Here is a 22,891-nt window from a genome sequence, read left to right as displayed (position 1 = left end):
GAATGGGCTAAAGTTGTGCCAGGGGAGTTTTAGGTTGGATGTTAGGAAGAACTTTACTGAAAGGGTTGTTAGGCATTGGCACGGGCTGCCCAGGGAAGTGGTGGAGTCACCATCCCTGGAGGTCTTTAAAAGACGTTTAGATGTAGAGCTTAGGGATATGGTTTAGTAGAGGACTGGTTAGTGTTAGGTCAGAGGTTGGACTAGGTGATCCTGGAGGTCTCTTCCAACCTAGATGATTCTGTGATTCTGTGTTTTCAACATGAAGACAGCAGCTTAAGGCCAAATCTAAGGATGAGCGGGCCTCCCTCTGAGGGATTTGCACCGGGGCTCCTATGGCTGCGCGGACCCGATCCCCTGAGGGCGCCATTTCGCCCCATGCCCGCGGCGGCCGTTTCGCCCCGGGGCTGTCGGGGTGCGGGGAGCTGGCCATGAGGCTCGGAGCCCTATGCCCCCAGCCAGGCTCCCTGCGGCTCCTCCAGCCGCTAGGGGCGGACTACAGCTCCCGAAGGGCTGCGGGAGGCGAAGGGCGAGCGGTTTCGCTTCCTGCCCTGCACAGGGACCGATGGAGGAGGAGGAGGGGGCAGCGGTGCGGTGCCCGGTGTGCCTGCGGGAGCTGCCGGGCGCGCTCATCAACTCGCACCTGGACCGCTGCCTGCAGGCAGGGCAGGGCGATGCGGAGCGGGGCTGCTCGCCCCCTCCCAAGAAGCCGCGCCTCGCCGCCGCCGTCCCATCGGGGGAGACCCCCTCGGCGGCCGCCCCCGTCTTCTCCCTCTTCCATAAGAGCCGCGGAGGCGGCGGGCAGAGTCCCGGAGCCCCCGGCGAGAAGCCGGAGGAGGGCGGCGGGGGGGCAGCGCTGCGCGGGGCCAGCCTGGCGCAGAAGCTGGAGGGGAAGCCCCTGGCCGACAGGCTGCGGCCGGACACGCTGAGGGACTACGTGGGGCAGGAGCGGGTGCTGGGAGCCCAGACCCTGCTGCGGTCCCTGCTGGAGTCCCACGAAATCCCCTCCCTCATCCTCTGGGGGCCGCCGGGATGCGGCAAGGTGAGTGAGCCGCCGGCGGAGTCCCGGGGCTCCACGCCCAGCGCCTTCTCTGGTGCCTTTCCAAGCCCCATCAACCCCCTGAGAGTGCCCCTTTTTTCCATATTCTCTCGCATTTTGTTCTGTTTTTCCACACCCCGTGTATTATTTTGGCTTCGTGCTGACTGATGCCCTCTAGTTTTTGCAGAGATTGCGAAAGCGCAGCCTGCCTCTAGAATAAAATGTAAGCAACCCACGCTCCCAAACTTGGCTGATTTCAGACAGCAGGCTTGTTTTAGTAAACTTTAGAGCCATTACTAGTGTGCAGAAGCTGGGAAGCTTGAAAACAGCAAGAAAATCTATACAAATATCGAGGAGAAGGGGTGTGATACTGGCATATTTACTACAACGTGGTTTGTGAGCACACCTTTGGTTTTGCCCACAAATTCTGTCTCCTGACAAGAAAAGCCTTTAGTGTGGAAGGGAGCTAAGGCAGGGGTTAGGCACGCTGTGCCAGGCACTCATCCATCTTCAAAAAGGCAAACCAAAAGCGGTCAGCCCTTCCAGCTTTTGGTCGCAGGTCCTGGCTACTGCATGCTCTTGTTCTGCCTCTTTTAAGATAACTTGGGGCAGGCTGTGGTAAATCCCCAAAGGGACTGTAATTGCAACACAATAGTGAAGGGGTCCACAGCTGTAGCAAGGCCAAATAAATGGCTCGAGTGTGTTCAAGTGGGAGCACTCAAAGATCTCAGCTTAATTTTGCCATTTTTCCCCATATTCCCAATTTTTGGTAGGGGGACCTAAACAAAATACGTAATTACCTCTGTCAGGCTAACGTGTACACAGCTCTGTGTTTTGCATATTATATGTATAGATGTCCTGGCTATGAATGAGATCATATATGCGAAAGGTGGGATAGGGAAAGTAACGACTAATGAATTAGTGCTAGCAGAGGAGTTAAAAGGACAGAATTGCAGCCCACTTTTGTTAGTATACTTGTTTGAAGATAGAGACTGCGTGTGTGTGGTATTTGCATAATAATCATGGTTAATTACAGTTAATAAGGAGCAGGTATGAGAACAATAGATGGACACTGTTGGCAAAGATGCAGTAGGTTGTTTAGGCTAGATAACATGCACCTGAAAAGAAACAGATGGTGAGCTTATATAATTGCTGCTTCCTTTAAAATACCGTGGTAACATCAGGAAAACCTGAGGATGTGAGGTAAAGAAAAGCGATTTCTACAAACTTATTAAAGGGGAGGTAGATGGACTGGATTAAGGTGGCTGGAGAGAGACGTGGAGTTAAACTCTTGGGTTATTTAGTAGTCTAGTAGTTTATTTAATAAGTAACTTTCAGGGACCTACTTTCATGTTTGTTTGTTTTTTTCCATGTCATTCTGTCTTTGGTTTTGGTCACAAAGTGAGGGCCACATATAGTCTCCGGAAACTAGATCTGGACTCAGTAGGCTTTGGATTGTGTTCTGATGAATGCACCTTCTTTGAAAGCCTGTAGAAGTGCTTGTTCATGAGGTGGTGACAACTTAGTTGTGTTGCAAGGCTTTTGGAACCTGCTGTGGTACTAAGATAGGCTCTGAATGACGAGTGGTCAGTTTCATGTCTGTAGTAACACAGCTTTCACTCTCCTTTCTCAGGACCTTGCTTATATACCACAAGTGGAGGTGTATTTAGTAAGCTTGCTTTTCACCAAATTCAGCTGGTCATCAGATTAGACTAGGGACTTGCATAAGGACTGTCCCTTTTGCCCCATCAGGAACAGTTCCAAAGTCTGTTACTCGCTCTCCAAATACTTAAACTCTTGGCTAGTTCATCTCTTTTCTAGGTTGCCCCTCAACAAGTAGCTCTAAGGCTTTGCTCTTTCACCTAGCTTTTAACGTGTTCTTTTGAAGTGTCAGGACCATCTACTCCTGGCTGAACCAGGAACTTCTACTGCAAAACGCTGAATGTTTCCCCTCACTGATGCTTGCCGATATTTCTACGATGGAGTAAAATTTCATTTCAGGCCTTCTTCTCCATAAGAAGTGTTTGATTTGGTTAAGTTGCTGAAAGTTCTGTACTTCACTTGTTTTTGTGTTTGCTTTAATTCCTGTCCTTAGAGATTTAAAATGCAAGGTAAAAAAAAAAAAGGTTAAAAATCCTTCCCTATAAGGATGGTAAAAATTGTCTGCTGATCTTGTGAAAGAGAAAAGTACTAGCACTGCCTCAGGACTTCATTGGGCTGATAGTTGAAAACTTTTTCTACTGCACAGTGGGAAAAATATTAACAAATTATATATTTGTATTATCTAGCTTCAAATGTAACAAGCCCACATGCTAAGCTCTGCCCGTCAAAGAAAATAGTCATACATTAGTGGGTAGATGCTAAAAGGAATATTGTTAAATGCATTGGTCTAAACTCCAAATTGCTGTGTAAGGTGGTCATTTGGACTTCTTAGACTTCTTCACTCTCCTGCTACCCGTGCAATCTGGGTATTGCTCTCCATCTATGTTTTTTTTTCCATTTCTACAGCCAAATACCACGTTAACCAATACTTCTTTTAAAAAGGGTAGGACAGGACTGAGTCAAAAAATAAGTGGACATTGAGTTAACCCCTGGGGACAAATTTCAAATGAATTTATGCATTATTGGTCAGTCTGGGCTTTTATGAGAAGTGGTGTGGTTCAACAGACTTTTTCTGAGGAAGAGGAGAATCTTTGCTATTAAACTGCTGCAAACGTATTTGATGTTGAAGGTCAAGAATACTTTGAGATTTTTTTATTATGAAGATAACAAAGCCAGTACCTGATTAAAAATGCATTGTACTGGGCTGATCAAGTTAACTTGTCCCAGGTGCACTTGAATATTCAAGGAAGCACAATCAAAAATGAAAAGACAAAATCAGGATACTTCTGTGAGTTAGTCTGGGTTTTTGTTTGTATTGTGCCTTCTTATTTTAAGGGAGCATGGTCATTGTACTTTTATTTTGTCATCCTAACATTTTATGAAGCCAAAGTGCTTTAGTTGAACTTGCTTTGACTCCATTTAAAAAAAAAAATTTGTCACTACTAAGTGTTAAACCCGTGAATGTGTTTTCCACTTTAAGAAGCTGACCAGACACAGGCTAGAAGAAGAAACGCTGCCTCAAAGAGATGTCGTGGTTATTAACTTGTGAACAGTTAGCTTATTCATCCTGACTACGCAAATTTTTCAAAGCCTGTATGAATCCTGGTGTAATCCGAGTAAGCTGCGCTGTGATTTATGACACCTTAATGCAGGGATTTACATTTTTGCCTGTCTGCCACGGGGGCACCAATTTTAGTAGAGTTAGCGGGGGGACACGAGTAACTTGAGCAGAGAATAATTTTGCTGCCACAGATATGGTTTAAGCTTTATAAACCCGAACATTCTGTTTTTAAGTATGGTAAACATTCCCTCTTACGTGTGTCATTTAATGGGGGGGGGGGGGGGATAAAAAAGAAGACAACAAGTAGCTGGAACCTGCTCCCTGTAAACAACATCACAAACACAGGTGGCAAGTAAGATCTTAAACTGAAGATGCACGGTGTCTTTTACAGGAGCTTAAGAGTTCAGAACAGCTCAAAAATGGGTTCATCTTTGCAGTTTCATGGGAGAAGTCTTCAAATACTGCGTGCTTGAGTTCGCATATGTCAATTTAAATTAGCAATAACTTTGTGTAGTTCTCTGAGAAGAGTGGAGTTGGCTCATTGCGTTTGCAAAGCATAATGAAAGAAACCTGGATGGAGCAAATGGAGGCACAGCTCTGCTTCAGAAAACGCCACGCAGTGACCTTGCCTCTGTTTATGCCAGGTCTGGCTTGGATTTTGGAAGTGCTGGAAGCCACTTGCTGTTGTTCAGTGACACCTTACTCCTCCAGTAGTCTCCCTGTGGGCTATTTGGGGTGCGAGGAACCAAACAAGAGGAGTAAGAATAGCATCTGCCCTTATATAAATGCCAACTGCTGCCACTTTTGATTGCATTTATTTCAATAAGCAGTGTCCCCGAGCCATGCTCCTCTGCTGTCCTAATTTCCTTTAGGCATAACCTGACTCATGGCCCGTGTCTCTTGTGACACGGCGTGGTAGCCTGGGTTCAGCTCAGCGGTGTTGGATAGGACAGACCCCATTTTTTTAAGCTGTATCCCAGGGAGCTGCTTCCCCAGTTGCAATCTAAGGGTGCTGGCGCTGTTGGCACCCTCCACGAGGCTGTGCAACCAGGCATGGCCTGTTGTGACTGCTCATCAAGCAACATGATGACACCTGAGGCTCGGTGTGTTTTTTTTGACCAGCATCTGCAACAGCTGTTTTGCCAAATTCGTGCAAGTTAAGAACAGACGGGGAAAGGCTCCGTGAACAGGAAGCCACAGGCAGATTCGTTAGCAAGGTCTGCCTGAGATTCATTAACAAGGTCTACCAGATCTGCCAGCGCAGTGAGGTAAGGATGACCTTAGGTTTCACAGGCAACTTCTTGACTAGGGATTCATATGATCCCCCCATATACACTACTCTTCCAAGTTTTTCAGTTTTGGTTTCTGAAGAGAGCTGGGCATTATCACTTAATTTTTAGAAGAGGCTGTGGTGAGCTAATACAGCGGGTGTTATTTAATCACCTGGTAAAAAGCTGCGAAAATGAAACCACCGCCTTGTTTCCAATTAGTAACATAAAGTCGTTGAACATCAGCATAAGTGGGACAGGCTTCGTTTGTGCTTGATTTTTTTTCCTGTTTTCTTCCAGCCCTGGAGGTGAGGTTGTATTTACTAGTGGCAGCACAGAATGGGGAAACAGGTTACGTTCAAAGAGAGCTGCCCAAGCAAGGAAACAAATCTTGGTGTTTAAATCTTGGTCTGTTGCAGCCTTTGGGGAAGGAAGTCCTAATTTGGGTTGACATGAAGAAATTTCCAGTGGAGGAGAGCTTTGGTATTTAGGTGTCCTGTGTGTGGTAGATCTGGAAATAAGTGACTGCAGGCTCAAGTTAAAGGTTATTAATGAGTCATGGTTCTTGACTTTTTGTGTAGCATAATACTGGCTTCTGCTTGAGAGAAAGCAGGAAAATAGATCGGGCTTCAGCTAAAATCAGTTTCTTTTTGGCTAATGACTATCATTTGCTATACTCATACATCTTGTGAGTCAAAACTCACAATTTTTGCAATACCAGCTGTGCTGGTTGATAGAAAAAAAAAAAAAATGTTCACTCTGGGTGTAGAAAAAGTGATCTCTGCAGACTTGAATGCCTCAATTTAGACATGTTCTTAGACTTATGCTGACTGTAACTAGGCCCTTCATCTCTGAGACCTGATGTTGATGAAGCGTGAGCTACCAGTTGAAGTGGAGCTATAAGAAGAATAGCCACTTGGTTGTTGTTGTTTTTTTTTTTTCCTCTCTTGCCACTGCTACTTTTAGAGAAAGAAGAGGTAGGTTTTTCTTTTTCATCTTCAGATTTGATATATTGGTGCTTTCCACGCTTTCAGTGGTTTCAAGGTATGGATAAATCCTCCAAAGGTCCATTCTGAATTAAGTCCCTTTTGTAAGGAAACACTAACTTTTAGTTTTATGGTTTTATTCTGTTAGCAAAGTCTGAAGTATCGCCTTTTTTTCCTGGTCTTCTAGCCCTCCCTGATGTCTGTAGGCTGTGAGCACTTCCCAGAGTATCGTCCCAGTCCTGTCTTCTGCAGCATGCTCAGGAGGGAAGGGGCTGGCGCTTTGAGCTCCAGCAGATGAGAGGGGATCCGACACAGGATTCGTATCTTGCATCAAGAAATGAAATGACACCTCTTCTGAAACCAGTCAGGAATCCCTTACTAAAGCTAAAGCAAGGATAAATAATTATATATCCTTCCCCTTCGCTTCCCTTCTCTCATCTCTGTCTGGTTGCTGTTTCAGGGATGTGGAAATCCATTAAGGAGACAGAAGTTCTGGTAGGTGGTTGCTCCTGCAGTCTCTCCACAAGATCAGGTTTAGAGCACTTGCTGCATTAACCTGAGTACCTAGAATATCTTCTGAAGCAGTTTTGTCAGCACCTGTCCTGTTCCTCAGCTGCTGAGGCTCTCCTGGCTTCAGTCTCCTCGGGCTCCTTCTTTACAAGAAGCAAGATTGATGGAAGAATCACCTGTTTTTCTCTAGCAGTACTTTGAAACAGAGGTGCCAGGCTCAAGACATGCAGATACTCTTGCCTTTACAAAGGGGAATAGTGAAGGAAGGACTGAAAACTATGCCTGTGTTCAAGTGTACTCAATCTGTGTGCAACGTAGTGCTGCAGGCTGCTTCTCTGCTTCAGTGGGTGCAGTGAAATTCCCTATAAATAAATTGTGTTGGGAAGGAGTTGTCTACAAGGAAAGGGAAACAATGTGAGTGCTCATTAAAACCAGGCAATGTTTTGTCCAGCCAGCAGCCCTTTACCTCCCTGAGCCAGCACTTGGTTACTATTTAGATTTAGAGTTATATTTTCTGAATTATGCATGTAATTTTTCACTGTTAACACTCATGCCTTTGTAGAGAGCTGCTTTTTGAATAATTATTACTAGGGGTGGAAATAGAAAAAGCTTTAGTTCATAATGCAGTTTTTTCTTTCTTAAATAATTTCACTGTAAGCTCTTCTGCAGGTATCTTGGAATGGTCCAGCTCTTCATTCTTTTAATGTACTCTACAAAATAGTTGCGTGGTGAATTGTAGTCAACCCATCTTCTGTGACAACAGCGTCTTTGGAGAAGAGTTTTCCTTCAGTGATGAAGGTGGCAGCTGTCACTGCTGGCACTTAAAATATTGCGACTGATACTTAAAAGTGCAGGCCCTAGAAATGCAGTGGTGGAATTGGCAGCCACAATAGCGTGAACTAAAATATCCTACTCTCTAAACTGTCAGCACTGTCCCTATGTCCTAAATATATAGCTTTGCTCTCTATATACTGTCTGCGCATTAGTACTTTCTGTATCCAAAATGATTGTTACAAGGCTAGCTCCTACTGCTCTTTCAGACCACCCTGGCACACATCATAGCCAACAGCAGCAAAAAGACCGGCGCAAGGTTTGTGACGCTGTCAGCCACGAGTGCCAAGACAAATGATGTTCGAGATGTCATCAGTCAAGCCCAGAATGAAAAAAGACTCTTCAAGAGAAAAACCATTCTCTTTATCGACGAGATCCATCGTTTCAACAAATCCCAGCAGGTTTGTACTACATCGCTTTTTTGGAAAAAGCCTTTGTCAGAACTTCGGTAAAATTCCCCACTTTGCCTTAAGATGGTAGCTCGCTTTGGGCTTTTGATTTTAACATTCGTAGTAAATAAATTAGAGTTACGAAAATTAAATTCATAACTAACTTCCAAGCATCAGTGTGAAATTGCTGTGATTTGAAGATTTAAATAAAAGGCTGAGCCATGCTTGCAGCTGACTTGCATGCTGGGCTCTGTGTGATGTTTTCCTGAAATTTTATTTCTCCAAAGTCATGTTAGTAGCGTTTGCTGTTCATATCTTCATTTCAGCCTCCATGCTGGGGATTAAATTCCATGTTACCCTTAAAGAGGTCTGGAATGTGGATGTATGCATTTGCTTTAATGTTGTGCACTCTTCTCTGTGAAAACAGAACATTAAAGCATGGCATGGTACTTTGGTATAATATGTTGCTGCAGCCATTGCCTGAGTGTTGTATTTTTTTATTTTTTATTTTTTCCTAGGTATTTTTATCTTTAGTCATGCCATGGAAAGATCAAAATTTGGCCTGCTGGTTAAGTTTTTATATGGAACCATGTTCTGATCCTACAGTTCTCTGAGATGTCCTGTTCAATTAGGTAGTAGGAAAAAAAAATGTAGCCCTAAATATTGGTTCAAGGAGTTAGAAGTAGCCTCATTATTTGTTATATTAGATGTTTTCCTGGTATTTTGATTGCCAAACAATAAAACAGTCACATAAACTAAAAGTTTGCAGATATTTGATGCTTCCTTTTTCAGCTGGTAGGGTCATTCTCAGTGCAGGCATGGGTTATCAAGGTGAGCAGCCCACAGTGTGCTCTGTGCATGAAATTAAATCAGTTAATTAGCCGAACAGATGAGGTGCCTTGTCAGTGAGGTTATTTGTCACATCAACAGGAAGCCCAAAGACTCAAAACACCAGAGGGAAAAAAAAAAAAAAAGTATTTGAAAATGCCAGACAGCCTACTCACATGGGATGCTTCAGGTTGTCATTGATTGAGATGAGGTTTTTCTGCTTCCCTCCCATGCTCAGGACACTTTCCTTCCTCACGTTGAGTGCGGGACCGTGACTCTGATAGGGGCGACGACAGAAAACCCGTCCTTCCAAGTCAATGCCGCGCTCCTGAGCCGATGCCGGGTGATCGTGCTGGAGAAGCTCTCGGTGGAGGCGATGGAGGCGATTCTGATGCGGGCCGTCAGGTCCTTAGGGGTCCAGGTTTTGGGCAAAGCCGACCAGCACGACAGCTCTGCAACTGGCAGCAGCAGCGAGAGCTCGGAGTGAGTACTTTATGGGCTGCAGGGTGTTAACGTGCACAGCCCGAGGAATTGACTGCCTGCCAGGGAGAGGATGAAGCAGTTGGGGGGTGGGAAGAGAAACCCTAGCCACTTCTGATAGTAAAGAAAAGAGGTGGCAGCATATGGCAGGGGCGGGGGGGGTGACAGGAGAGAGAGAGAGAGAGAATTCAAAGCACTGGCTCTCCATCCAAAACATAATCTCACCGTCTGGATTAGGAGAGAGTTTTATACTTGGATCTGTAGCTCCTGACTCACCCCCCCCCAGGATATTTAAATCCATTCTGCTGCTGGGGATTTGCTGTGGAAGCAAGTGTGTAACCGAGTCTTTGTCGCGTCCTAATGTGTGTTACTTCTTGTTAGTGGTTGTAAAAGCATCGCATTACCATTAAGTGGCAGATGGGGCGTCCCCTGTTAAATTAACTTGGAAGTGCCAGATGAAATTTGTTGTTTTCTGACAATTTTTTTTGAATGAGATCAAGAGAGAGTACTGCTGTGTTTTAGCTGCAGCATAAGTGCCATGGTATGATTTACAGTATGCTGGGGAGGGTGTTTGCTGTGAGATGTTAGTAGATTATCTTAAAATATATTTTGTTTTTGTCTGACCCTTTTTGTCCAAACCAGATAGTCGTGTTAAACATTTGGGAGAGTTTTTGGAAATACCATGGTCAAGACAGATCCCCTATGGACATGTATCTGCCTTCTGAAATGGCTAGCTGGCAAATAAGAGTAATGCTTGATTCTGCTACTTTCATGCAAGATGTTGTTACAGTTTCTTCATGGAGATGCTCATGTGTACTGCTAGTAATTTACAGCTCATTAATGCGGTGCTAATTGGGCAGGCACTCTTCATACAATAAATAGAAGGGAATATGCTTTTTCCTTTTAGCATTATCACAGAACAGAATCAATAAGAAGTGATAACCTGAATGCTGAGGTCAGGGCAGGAAATAAAAGCTGTCGCTTTCCCCCTTCCCCCTTCTTTTTTTTTCCCTGCCTCACTTTTACTCATTTATGGCTTTTGCGTGTTGTAGCAGTGTGACTTTCAGAAGAGAGGGCAGTGCAGCATGTCATCCTTAATGTAGTGGCACAGCTGTGGTTGTGGCTACACCCTGGCTGGGGTTTGGAGACTTTCCTTTATGTATGGGATTAAAGTGGAAGGCATAGTTTCAGCTGCAGTTGTTTGGGTTTGGGTTTCGCTAGACTCCCGTATCTGTAACCTTCCGTTAGCTATGGATGATTTAAGCAGCGTGGTGTGGTGCTTAATCAAACTGAGAGAAGTCTGGCAGGCAGGCTGTCAGACTAGCATGCTTTCAGAAGTCTATCCATGAAGAGAGAGTGCCCCATACCAGTGACTAAGCAGGAGCCAGGCTGCATTTTAAAATGAAAATAGAATTAGGAATTTTAGAGCTTTTGTTACAGTTATGTGTTCAACTTTTTTTTAATCTTTCCCACCACTATCTGATTTTGGTCTGTAGTTGATACATACTGTTGCTGTTGAGATTGACTTTTTTTTTTTTTAATCCACTCTGTCCCTTACCATAGTTCAGTTTTTGGTCTCCTTAATTCCTTCTTGCTTCACTCTCTGTGCCATTTTTGATCCTTCGTTTCCTTTCCGCCTACCACTCTGCAGGGGCAGCTGTATCTCTTATCTCTTTACCTCTCTATCTCTGTGAAGCAGGGCTAGCGTTAGATGCAGGCAGGTAAGAGTTCATTTTGTCCTGAAGAATAAACAATAGTATGTCACAAATTACAGTGGAGTTGATTGTTCACTGTGCTCACATCTGTTCCAGAGTTGGAAAAGGTGCTGTAAGGCAGCATGTCCCCATATGTGAGGCAAACCCACTTAGAAGGGATGCAGAGATCCAGCCAGAAGACAGAAGAGGCATGGACATTGTGTTATGGATTTAATCTCCTCAAGGAGTGAGTTTCCCAGTCCAAACCACATGCAGTATGAAGTTCTGCATGTGCTCCTTGGAATCACTTTATCAGATGGTATCACAACACTTTTCTGACATGATGTTTGACCTACATGAGGTGTTGAAGAAGAGCTTGATTCTCTGCAGACTCTTCTTTTACCTTGAGGAGCAGTGTGAGGGTGGGTCTTCCAGAGTTCCTACAGGTGTATTCTGAGCTCAGTGATAATGCAGCCACTGCAGAATGATTCAACAGGTGTCACCGCCTCTGCATTGTGTGCATGTGCAGCAGTTCCCAAATGGAAAGCATGCTCTACTAGAATCTGTTTCCTTAAGTTTCCTCAGTGGTTTTCTCTTGTCTTGCTTCCTCTGTTGCTGAAGGTTTCTCATAGGATTAGATCACCTGGCTTTTTTCATCCCACTGTATCCTTTTCTTGCCATAAAGCTGAACTGGAACCACTGGAAGCCATTACAGAATTTGGTATCCTTTTCTGCGTGATGTCATTGCACTTACAAAGTTTCTTTAATGTTTTTTGTATGAATTACTGGATTTCTTTAGGATAAGATGTGCTTTGTGTTACATCTTCGTCAGCTTTGCTGCCATCAAATGGTGCCTCATATAGCCTGCAGTAAACTAAAAGAGGGGAGATTATGAAAGGAAGTTTACAGTCATGAAGAAGAAAAGTAAGGAGACGTGAGCATGAAAGATGCTTTATATTGCTGAGATTTTGCTTGTGCTTTTTGACTGTTTTAGCCATCTTGGTAACAGCACAAACTGTACAGTTACACACTGATGCAGTGCACTTGTGCTGTGTCACTGACAGAGGAAATCAAATTCTTCTTTTCATTCTTGGCTTTTTATTATTTTTAGGTGCTGCCCTCAGAGTGCTCTCTCTGATTTGTCAGATGGTAAACTGGATGCTAGATTAATGTATTGAAGTTCGGTAGCCCAGAAGGCATGCAGCTGATTGAAACGAAAGATTCCCAGTTTGCTGTTGGCAAGCCTAGACATCACGCAATTCAGCTCGTTAGTGGCTATACTACGAGTACTGACAGGTTTTGAATTTGCTGGTTTATAAATCAATATTTAACACGGGCTTCCTTTGGATCTTGGGCGTTGAGTACCTTTTGAAAATTGTTCCCTTTTTGAAACACCCATCTAATTTCCTTGCTGAAAATAGAGTTGCTGGGATGAGGCCTTCTTCAAAGACAGTGCTGTAAGGCTGTGAATAATTGGTATCATACAACTTCGTTTAAGACAAAGAATTATATTTGCCCATAAAACTGTTTCAATCTGTCCAGGAGCAACTGTAGTGAAAATAATTGCGTTATGAATGCAATAAAATACTGATTTATATGTGAAAGCAGCAGTGGATGCTTTATCGCATGCTCTGCTCAATTACTTCTAAATCTTTCATTGTACAGGTTGTCCTTGCTTAGACTTCCTTGCATCTGCTCTCATTGTGTCAAACACTGGTTGTGTACAGGTTTTATAAGTAATTGATGCTGCTTCATATTGGTTCTTGGCACAAACCGTGTTGAGGATATTGTGTTAAGGAGGGAACTGGAAGAATGATTTATTACCCCATGGTGGTAGTTTTCCATTACTTGAGCTAGTATATCACCTTCGGCTCAGTGAGTGATAGATCCTGGGGTGTCCCTGGTGGCTTGTTTTTATTTTTGTCTCCAAGTATCGTTGGTTACGAGGTAGTAACATTAAGCATTGGCATCCGGGGGTGTTCTGTGTTAATTTTGGAGAGGGAAAAAAATACAAGTCTGCCCATCTGCAAGAGGTTCAGGAGCTTGTGAAGAGGTCAGGACCTGTGGGAGTTGTTCTGCCTCAGAGTTTGAGGGTGTGGGGAAGTCAGGGTAAAGCAAAAGGGTGTAGGGTGCCTGAGCTTCTGAGAATGGGATGGGCTTAAAAATGTCAAATACAGCGAGTGATGAGATTTAAGATCTTAATTTCTTAGAAAAATTAACTGAATTCACTTTATTCTGAGTATAAAATATTATTTGTAAATTCTCAGCTGAGCTGATTCTTCCCTAATTATGGAATTAGGGAAGCATTACATTATTTCAAATCATTGCCTTCATCAATATACCACGAGCAGCTTGCCTGTATGTGGAAGGCATCACACCTTGATTTCTAAGTACCTTGATGTATAAGCTACTTGACAGAATTAAGGCACTGTGGTGTTACACTCGGCTGTTTCCCTGTTCAGACACAGAGGGTGTTTCAAACACCAAGTGCAAGTTTTTGGAAGCTAACGTTGCCATTCAGGCTACTTCTGACTAGCATGGGAATAAGGGGGAGTTCAGAGCTGCTCAAATACCTGTAGCTGCAGAGCTGCTTGCAGCTGCTGCATGCTTAACAAAAGCATTTTTCATAGCCCCATAAAGGGGTGGGCCAAATAATGAAGATTAGTGGAGCTGCATGTCTGGGAACCCTGGCATTATCTCTTTGTAAACCACTGGTAATAGCAGCAGTAAATCTCTCTGGTGAATGAGGTGCAGGGCTGTTGGTGAATCCCTAATAACTTGGTGCACGAGAGCTTCATAAGAAATTGCCTTCTCCAAGTCCAGTTACTAGAAATGGCCAGGTTAAGGTGATTATTTGTGTCATGCTTTAACTCCATTGGCTTCTGTTTTCAAATCAGCAGTGTCCCATGTCTGGCAAACACCTTAGCAGTTAACTTGTTTATGCAGCTGAAGTTTGAGGGTCAAATACTCAACAATGTGCATGTGCAATGTGCAGTCAGGGTGGTTTGCATAGCACTGGGAGCAGGGATTGCAACCCAGTGAATGAAAACCTAGAGAAAGAGATGGCAAATCTACTTTCCCAGATTTGCCATAGATCAGCTACGAGACCATGGCAAAGCCTTCACCTGTTCCTGCGTTTCTCAGCTGTTCCTGTCCTGTTCATTTATGCTGTGTGGTCACTGGAATTCAGCCTTTTTGTTATGATGCCTTCTCATAGCCCTGGTGTGCTTAAAGCAGTGGATGGCAAGAACAGGGACTTGTGTGCACTGGGATTTCTTCTGGGATTTCCACAGCCTTTCTCTGTGCTGCAATAGGTTTTCTACCCCAGTGACTGAAGCTGTACCTGTCACCATTTCAAATAAGAAGGTGGGATGCATATATGCTTTATGATTTACATCAGTGCTTCTTGCCATAGCTTTTTAAAGAACATGTGATAACAGCTCGTAATGTCAGTAACCATTAGTTCAAATACTCGATAGTTACTTTGTGCATCACTATATTATCTCACACATTTGGGTAGCTTCCTCATTTTCCTTTCCCCAAGGAATTCTAACTGCTAGCTATGAAATGCTGATGGAGTAAAACCTCGTGATGTTCAAATGGCGGTGCCAGAACTGCGCTTCTGGCAAAAACCTACCCTTAGTTTCCACTGAACTTGGTGAGAGGAGGTAATCTCAAGGAAAAAAAAAATCAAATAGATGAGAGCTTCTGTTCTTTTTTTTTTTTTTTTTTTTTTGTCTGCCATTGTATTTAACATGAATTAGACAGGCGGTCGAGGGGTGGGATCTCACAATTTTATCCCAGATTCTGCAGTGCTTAATCATGATGATGAGTTAAGGACAAAACGTAAGCCCAGTTGCCTCTCAGCAGACTTTGCAAAGAAAGGTAGTATCTAGCACAATACACAATGAGATAACATCTGGGATAACATCTTGTCATTTTGTTGCAGATTCCCAGTGTACATAGAGGAGAAGGCTCTAAGTACCCTAGCCTACCTTTGTGATGGTGATGCAAGAACTGGATTGAACGGACTTCAGTTAGCAGTTCAGGCCAGGCTGGCAGCAGGGAAGACCACTCCTGTGAGTACTGCCAAAGGATGCTCTGCTGATGGAGTTCTGATAACAGAAGAACATGTAAAGGAAGGTCTACAACGATCTCACATCCTATATGACCGAGCAGGTGGGTAGCTGATGCAGTTTTCACCATGCAGCATTCTGAAGAGCTTCTGTAATTCCCACTGCTTCTCCCTCTTTCATACCAAGTGCTCTGGTGAAGCAGTGGCTGTACTGAAATCTGGCCTAAAAAGCTGCATTTCCTTTACGGTATAGCAGGCTCATCCAGAAATTCCTTCTAAATAGTTTCCTCGTACTGCTTAGGAAGCATAGTTTAGTTGAGAGACTTGCTTGCAGTCCTTCTAACAGTTGAAACAGGTGAAATTATTTTGTTCCTTCAGGTTATTAGAATATTGAGGTCTAAGAGGATTGCAGGGTGAAGTAGTATTTTGATGAGATTTGTTCTTGGAGGGTTGGAAATGCTCTGTTGTAGTTTGCTTATATTTTTATAATTGCTTTTAGAGGTAATGAATTTAGTAACCTTCTTAGTACAGGTTACATAAATCTAATTGCATTTCAGGCTTCTTAATGGGGTAACCACTCTTGCTCTACTTGTAACTTGGCAATGTTAGGCACCATAGGAGCTGGCCTGTACCTATTTATGCAGATGGTTAAAGGCCAGAGACTGAATGTTTGAAATTACACGAATCGCCTTGAATGCATGTGCTAGTTCTTCGGCAATGCTTGAATTACTCTGCCATAGTATCAGACAATTGTGCCAGGCAGTGTTTTTCCACTGTATCTGATCTGCTGAATTAACTGTCAGTGCTTAAAAGCTGTGGTGAAATTTGTAGAGGTTGTTTGCAATGCATTTGCCTGCTCTCAGCCTTGCTACAAAGAGGAAATGATGGCTCATTGTCAATAAAAGTCAGCTGTGCAGATATGGATACGTTGGCAGCTGAGAAGGGAAGGTTAGGGAGGGGGAGGGAGAAGAAACATTTTTATGGCGTATCTGGCAGAAAGAAGTCATGGGTAGGGAGAAGGAGGAAGGGGAAAATCTGACCAGTTTACTGGTATGACTCTCATGTGCTGTGTAGGTCCCTTGTGTGATTGCTGTTGCCTTGTGGCTGCAGTCGCACAACTCATTTGTGGCCATTGCTCCCAGCCATCCTCTGCCTATTTGCTTAGTTAGAGATGGTAGAGTGCCTCCACCTAAGGCCTGCGTGAAGTCTAGGTGGTGTGTGTCAATAGTTCTTTTTGATCTTTGTGTGGTTTTTGTCAGATTTTCTTTCAGAGGTGGGTGGCAGCACTGAAAATCCTCTTTCTTGGCTGCATAAATAGTAAAAAGCCTGTGATTGCTAATGTCACAGTAGCAAGTTGCCTGGGTATGTGCCTTTAAACTTTCCTTTGCAAAATAGAATAGTCTGGGGCTGGATTGATCACTTCTGGCAACAATAGAGATAGCTATTATGTTTCATGTATAAAGTGTTTCTGGATAGAGGCTACTGTATAAATATTAATATTTTTGTAGTATGCTTCAATACTTTTTGAATCTCAGTCCTTGTGCTGGAATCTACAGCCTTCTTTAAAAAAAAAAAAGTGGGCTTCAATCTTAAATATGGAATCCAGTTTTTATTTGGTTTAGTTTTGCTCACCTTAAGCAGTATTTGCCAAATGTATATGGTCATGCATGCCTTCATGTACTCTCTCCGAGTAGTCTAGGAAGGAAATTATTCTTAATCCAGTCATTGGCCTATTGCTTTGATTTGGGTACAGCCAAGATTTTTGCGTAGGTAATCTGTGTTTTAGCTGGCAGAACAAAGAAACCACCAGTCAAATTTCACTGCCAGGAACAGCCTGCAGCCCTTACAATGTGGGAGAAAACAAAGTATTCAGTCATATTTTAGCTTTTAATTGTAGTTCCTTTTTATTTTGATTTTTGGAGAAAATGATGCAGCAGCTAAATGAATTAACTACAGATGGACAAAGACCTGATTTTTAAGAAAGATTTGTATGGTCTCTTCTTCCTTTTATGTATTGTGGCTCGCTGTTTCCAGTGCTTTAATAGTGAATACCAAAAATAAAAATCAGACTAATTGCAAGATTTTGTCTCCATCTATGTATTAACAGTGGTAATTAACTTTGGTAAAGAAGAGAAACAGTTGAGATGAAGATAAGGTGTTCCAGATTACAGAATGTAACCTGTAATGTTATGCCACCCTATTTTATGAAGGAGGAAAGAGAAGATGTCTTGTTCCGTTGTATTTGCCAGCTTTATTGTTTTCTGCTGGGCCAGAACGAGAAGGCTTTTTACCAATGTTGTTACTTCAGCCTTTCTTCCAAGGCTTTATTCTCTACTTTATCAGTGAGCAGTTGATATACCTTTGACTAAGACAGAAAATAATGTGAGACAGTGACTGTTATATTGCTTTGGCTCGCTATAATTAGGGCTTGGTTAAGGAGTCCAGACACTAACTGTGGTCAGTGAATAAGTTTTTGTTTGTTTGTTTGTTTGTTTTTTTAACCTGTCTATTACCAATAAGACCTTAGAGAAATTAACATCTTAAATTATCTGGAAAACTCTTCTGAAGCACACAAGTGATTTAGGGCACAAAAGTGAGAATCAGCATGATTTATGTGTCTGTATACATTAGATGCTCTAGAAAATACCATCTTCCCTGAAGCCTTTTCTGAAGTGTCTTGTTTCTCTTAGGAAAGGTATTTGCTTGTGTGGGAACTTAATAGAACAGTTGTGTTTTGATTCCAAAAACTCTTCAGAGATTTGATTTCAAGAGGCATCTGGGATGCAGAGCAGCAGTGATAACTTTGCATATGTATCTCTGGAAGCTGAATTCGTAAGGCCAGAATCTATGTAGTGGCTAACTGGCATGAGAAACAGGGCTAATAAACACAGGGTCTCCAAAGAGATCTGTCTAATTTTTTTAAACTGTTCCTGGTATCTAATAGAGTATAAACTGCATATTTAAAAAAGATTCATAAAACACAGTTTCAACAGAAGGAAAAATATACAGTTACATGCATTGGACAAAGAGGTTTAAAGAATAATTCCGCAGGTTTTCTGAATAAGTCTGTCCAGTATATAAATATTGTCATTATGTTGGTAAGTCAGTCACACACATAACTCTGAGGAAGGAAATAAAGAGAGGAAACTGTTCCCTTGCTCAGCCATGTACTCTGAAGGTTGGTGTCTCCAGTCCTAACCTATCCACTGGATTCCTTCTGCCTCTCTAGTTGGCATTCCAAGGCACAACATGTTACAGTAGCCCAAGCAGTGTATAAAAGCACTTCATCCCCCCCCCTCCAAAAAAAAAAAAAAAGCAAAAATCCAGGCAAATGCAACCTTTCAAGATATTTAAAGGCTGTCTTCCTTTTGAGAGACCAAAGGACGCCTCTCCCAAGATGATGATGCGAGTCCAGCTGCTTGGGTTTATTGCCACTAACTCAAGTGCTATGACAGAGCACAGATACGCTGTTTATGTTGGCATGAGTAATGACTACATACCGCAGGGCTCTTTGTGTGCAGTCCTATCAAAAATAGCTGTCTGCAGGCCTGTGTACTCGGGGAGTGCACACTCTGAATTCCCCACAGAACCGCAGTGCAGCATGAGCAGCAACACTGGAAGATGGGCCCAGTTTCTAATCTGGAAGGTGGAAGTCTTTCTGACTTTGAAAGGAGCAACTGCATTGGTATGGAGGCTTTGGTTTTCTTAATATGTGCAGCCTTTTATTTTGCAGGGACTATAAATGACAGTGATGTGTTCTGATACAGCCCTGAGGCTGTAAATCCTTTTAGCTGTAGGAAGAAGAGAAATGTTAACAGATGGCTGTGCATGCAGCCAGTTGCCTTCATAATATGGTTAGCTGTGAGCCAAGGAATGCCAGGCACTTTGAGAAGTAAAAAAAAAAAAAAAAAAAAAATCAGATTATGTGGAGAGTTTAAAAACCATATCACAGCAAAATACTCTTATAGGTTTGATTAAAAGATATGCATAAGAATCAAACCCAGCTGCATGGCAAAAAAGTTGCAAGCAAGAGGGGTCTCAGTGTTTCTAATATTGCCCCCCCTATTTTTAACAATAGCCCTAAAATATCTGTGAAGTGGCTTTGTTTCTGCTTCGAATTCATATAATAATCTTATATTAAGCTTTAACGTTAAAAAAAAAAAAAAAACAAAACTTTTTTTGTAAATCATTGTTTCCCTTTTAGTTAGCAGTCTGGTATTTCAGATAGTTGGTTGGTCTTTGTTGTTGTTGGAGGTGGTGCTTTTTAATTTTTTTGATGTTGTTTGAACTGGTTATAATTTTCAGGGCCCTTCCTAAAAGGGTGCAGTTGTCCACATCTGAGCTGAGGATTTTGTAGTGGTTTTGTCAGGGCTGTGTGCTGTGATCCTATTTCCTCCAAATTTTGTAGTGTCGTCATTATATAATTACAGCAATATTTTCTTTTTTCCATGTATAATATAGCAAATTCACATCTCATTTACTGCACGCTTCATTTTTAAAATTTATTTGATGTGAAATATCTTTTTCTAAAATACCACCAGTGTACACAACATTTTTCTCTTCTGTTGCCTCCTCAGTGCTACCTACATGTGTTTGTCAAAAATCAATGTTTGATGGTTTATACATTCTTGTACTTTACCTATTGTGAATTAGGAGATACAAGATCTTCTTCCTAACTGCTTAAAATACCAGTTTTGTTTCCTACTTTTGAAGGAAAGGTCATAGGATATCAAAATAAAATTGTTTGCCTTGTAATGTTTAAAAGAAAAAAAACTTTCCTTTTCATCTGCTGTTGCTCTGATATGCTTATATAGTTAGTGGAATGGTTCTGGTTGTTTTCAGCATCTTCATTGCTGAATGAACAACATAATGATATATGCATAAAAAGAACTTGAAAAAGCAGCTTATGTTTACCTGCTGTGACTTGGTAAAATATATTCTATTGTTTTAAATGTATCTCACTTGATTTCCTCCAAATAGCTTTGTACATTTCTTCTCACCCATTCCAAATAGGAGAAGAACATTACAATTGCATCTCTGCCCTGCATAAGTCTATGAGAGGCTCAGATGAAAATGCTTCCCTTTACTGGCTTGCTCGAATGCTTGAGGGTGGTGAGGATCCACTCTATGTGGCGAGGAGGCTGGTAAGATTTGCAAGTGAAGATATAGGTAAGCGATTGCAGTATTTCATGTTGGAATATTATGTTGAATTCAGATCTTCCAGTATTCTGGTTTCCAAAGATTGGTACAGGGGGGAAATAAATGCTACATGTGGAATAGGTACAAAATACTGAAATGCACAATACCTGACAAAAGTTTAGTATATGCACACCGAAACCTGTGTTTGATGTCATTGCGATGACTATCTACTGCAGGAAAAACAAAGATTTTTCTTGAGGTTAGGTTTTGACAGTGTACTAATATATATTCTTCCAGCTTTGGTGATGATTGTAGGTCTCTAATAAACTGGTGTCACAGAGAATGTGTATTTCAGGGATGTCTGGGTTTTTCTCTGTTCATTTGTTTTAGTAATTGTGGAAGCTAAAAGCCTATCCTGGCATACAAACTTCAGATTTGATAGCTGGCTCTGTAGTTTTAAGGCATCTTCTTTTTGTTTTCCAAAGTAATACATGCAGCAACATTTTTAGTGCATGTGATGGGTGAAGAGTTACTAGATTTGGGTAAGCTAAGTCTATACAGTACATTTCCCCACTTTTTCAATTCCAAAAAGTAAGTGAATCATACACTATCTGCTACTGCTCAGGCTGTCACTGTGTGGCACAAAATTCAGGTTTTTGTTTTGGAAGACAGCATGGAAAAAAGAAGGTTTTGGATGAAGAAAGTATATCTTATGTACTGTTCAAGTATTGTACCAGATGATCTGCCATCTGACACAGCACCTTTGCAGTGTGCATGAATAATTGTCCTTCTTAGAAGAAGGGGAAAAAAAAAAAGGTAATTAAAGTAAACTGACTTTAACTTGCTTTCATCTGATCCTTTTCTGCAGGACTGGCAGATCCTTTGGCTTTAACACAAGCAGTTGCTGCCTATCAAGGTTGTCACTTCATTGGAATGCCAGAATGTGAGGTAAAGGCTTCTTTAATTTATTGATATAAAAGTACTGTAAATTGTAAAACCTAGCTCTAACTGTAAAAAAGAAACAGAGATTGCAAGGGCAAGGTAAATTTAGTTATTTGCTCATTCTGCACAACACTTTTTGAGTAACAGAGCATTGTAGCTCTAAAAATAGAAGCTGTAGTTTGAATTTCACTGCATGTTTGATGTTAAAAAGTGGTGTTTGAACTAATTTCATATTTATCTATCTCTTCTGTTTTCCCTCCGTTACAAATAGTCATATATTCTGACATTCTAAATTAGTTATTCTTTTCTAGGAGCCAATATCATAAAGAACTGAATTGTTGTTTAATAATATTCACTGACCTAGCCCGCAAGGTCAGTATAAAAATAAAGGCCTTCTCAAGCTGCACAAAATGTCTGAATAACAGTTCCTTTCCCAAACAGCTTAAAAGAAATCACTTAACGCTTTCCCTTTTCTCGTTTCCAGGTCATTCTAGCACAATGTGTAGTGTATTTTGCAAGAGCACCAAAGTCTATAGAGGTGTACAAGGCTTACAACAATGTGAAAGAATGTCTGAGAATGCACACAGGACCTCTACCACCTGTTCCACTGCACCTGAGAAATGCCCCAACAAGGCTTATGAAGAACTTGGGCTATGGTAAAGGCTATAAATATAACCCCATGTACAAGGAACCTGTAGAACAGGACTATCTCCCAGAAGAGCTGAAAGGAATGGACTTCTTTAAGGAACAAAAAACATGATGGGCTTGCTCTGAATGTTTTTCATTTTATGATTTCTAAATGTATATTGGGATGAAAATTCCCTGTATAGTTTCAGCCCTGTATTCCTAAGGCTGAAAGTATCAAAGCACTGAGCCTCTGAGATACTTCTCATTTTACTGCTGTCATTCCAAAGTAGTTTTGTAAGCAATTCCACTTAAGCAATATGGAAATGCAAAAGTAAACTTAGCCTATATAGTACTGTCATCCCCTGGTTCAAATTTAATGGTGCAAAACAATGAGGCTTGTATTTTTTACTCTTGCTGAGAGACAAGGAATATTATCATGCTGCTTTTTAAAATCAGTATCCATTTCAAAATTTTAGAATGTTTATTTTCAAAAAAAAAAAGTTGTACCTCCCCGTTAAAATATTATAAGCAAAATATAATTACACTGTAATTCTTTCGTGATGTTCCAGAGAAATTTTGTGCAACAACATTTATTAAACCAATAAAGTTGTTGAAAAGTGTCTTTGCATATGTTTAAATGTTCTTGTGACATTACTGTAGTTTTGAAAGTTTTAAATTCCTTTAGCTTTATCATGCCTACTTTCCACAGCAAGTCCAAAATGATTCTGGAAGTAGAATAGTCATGAAAATGGCTGTATTATGCTTGTTTTTAAAGTTACGTCACTTAAAATTGTTACTGTGTCATGACACTTTGAGAAATGCTTTTGAAAAGGAAATTTCTGGTAGCAAAACACCCTCGCATATTTTGAGTTGTGTTTTAGCAATTCCGCTTGTTTTTAATTGGGAAGTTGAGACATAAAAAT

The 22,891-nt window shown here is 41.7% G+C and overlaps 1 protein-coding gene across 1 annotated transcript; it reads left to right on the top strand.

The window, feature by feature from the left end:
- Positions 1 to 562: 562 nt before the first annotated feature.
- Positions 563 to 22,517, top strand: WRNIP1 (WRN helicase interacting protein 1; the record flags this gene model as incomplete). Its single annotated transcript, XM_084281643.1, has 7 exons — positions 563 to 1,039; positions 8,004 to 8,195; positions 9,250 to 9,494; positions 15,135 to 15,364; positions 20,274 to 20,429; positions 21,268 to 21,347; positions 21,826 to 22,517. 7 exons carry the CDS (start codon positions 563 to 565, stop codon positions 22,099 to 22,101), a joined length of 1,656 nt encoding a protein of 551 aa, XP_084137769.1. The 3' UTR covers positions 22,102 to 22,517.
- Between the last annotated feature and the right edge of the window lie 374 nt (positions 22,518 to 22,891).

This window comes from Netta rufina, assembly GCF_964035555.1.
Source record: "Netta rufina genome assembly, chromosome: 2".
Taxonomy (NCBI): Eukaryota; Metazoa; Chordata; class Aves; order Anseriformes; family Anatidae; genus Netta; species Netta rufina.
This window is presented reverse-complemented; position numbering and strand designations above follow the sequence as displayed.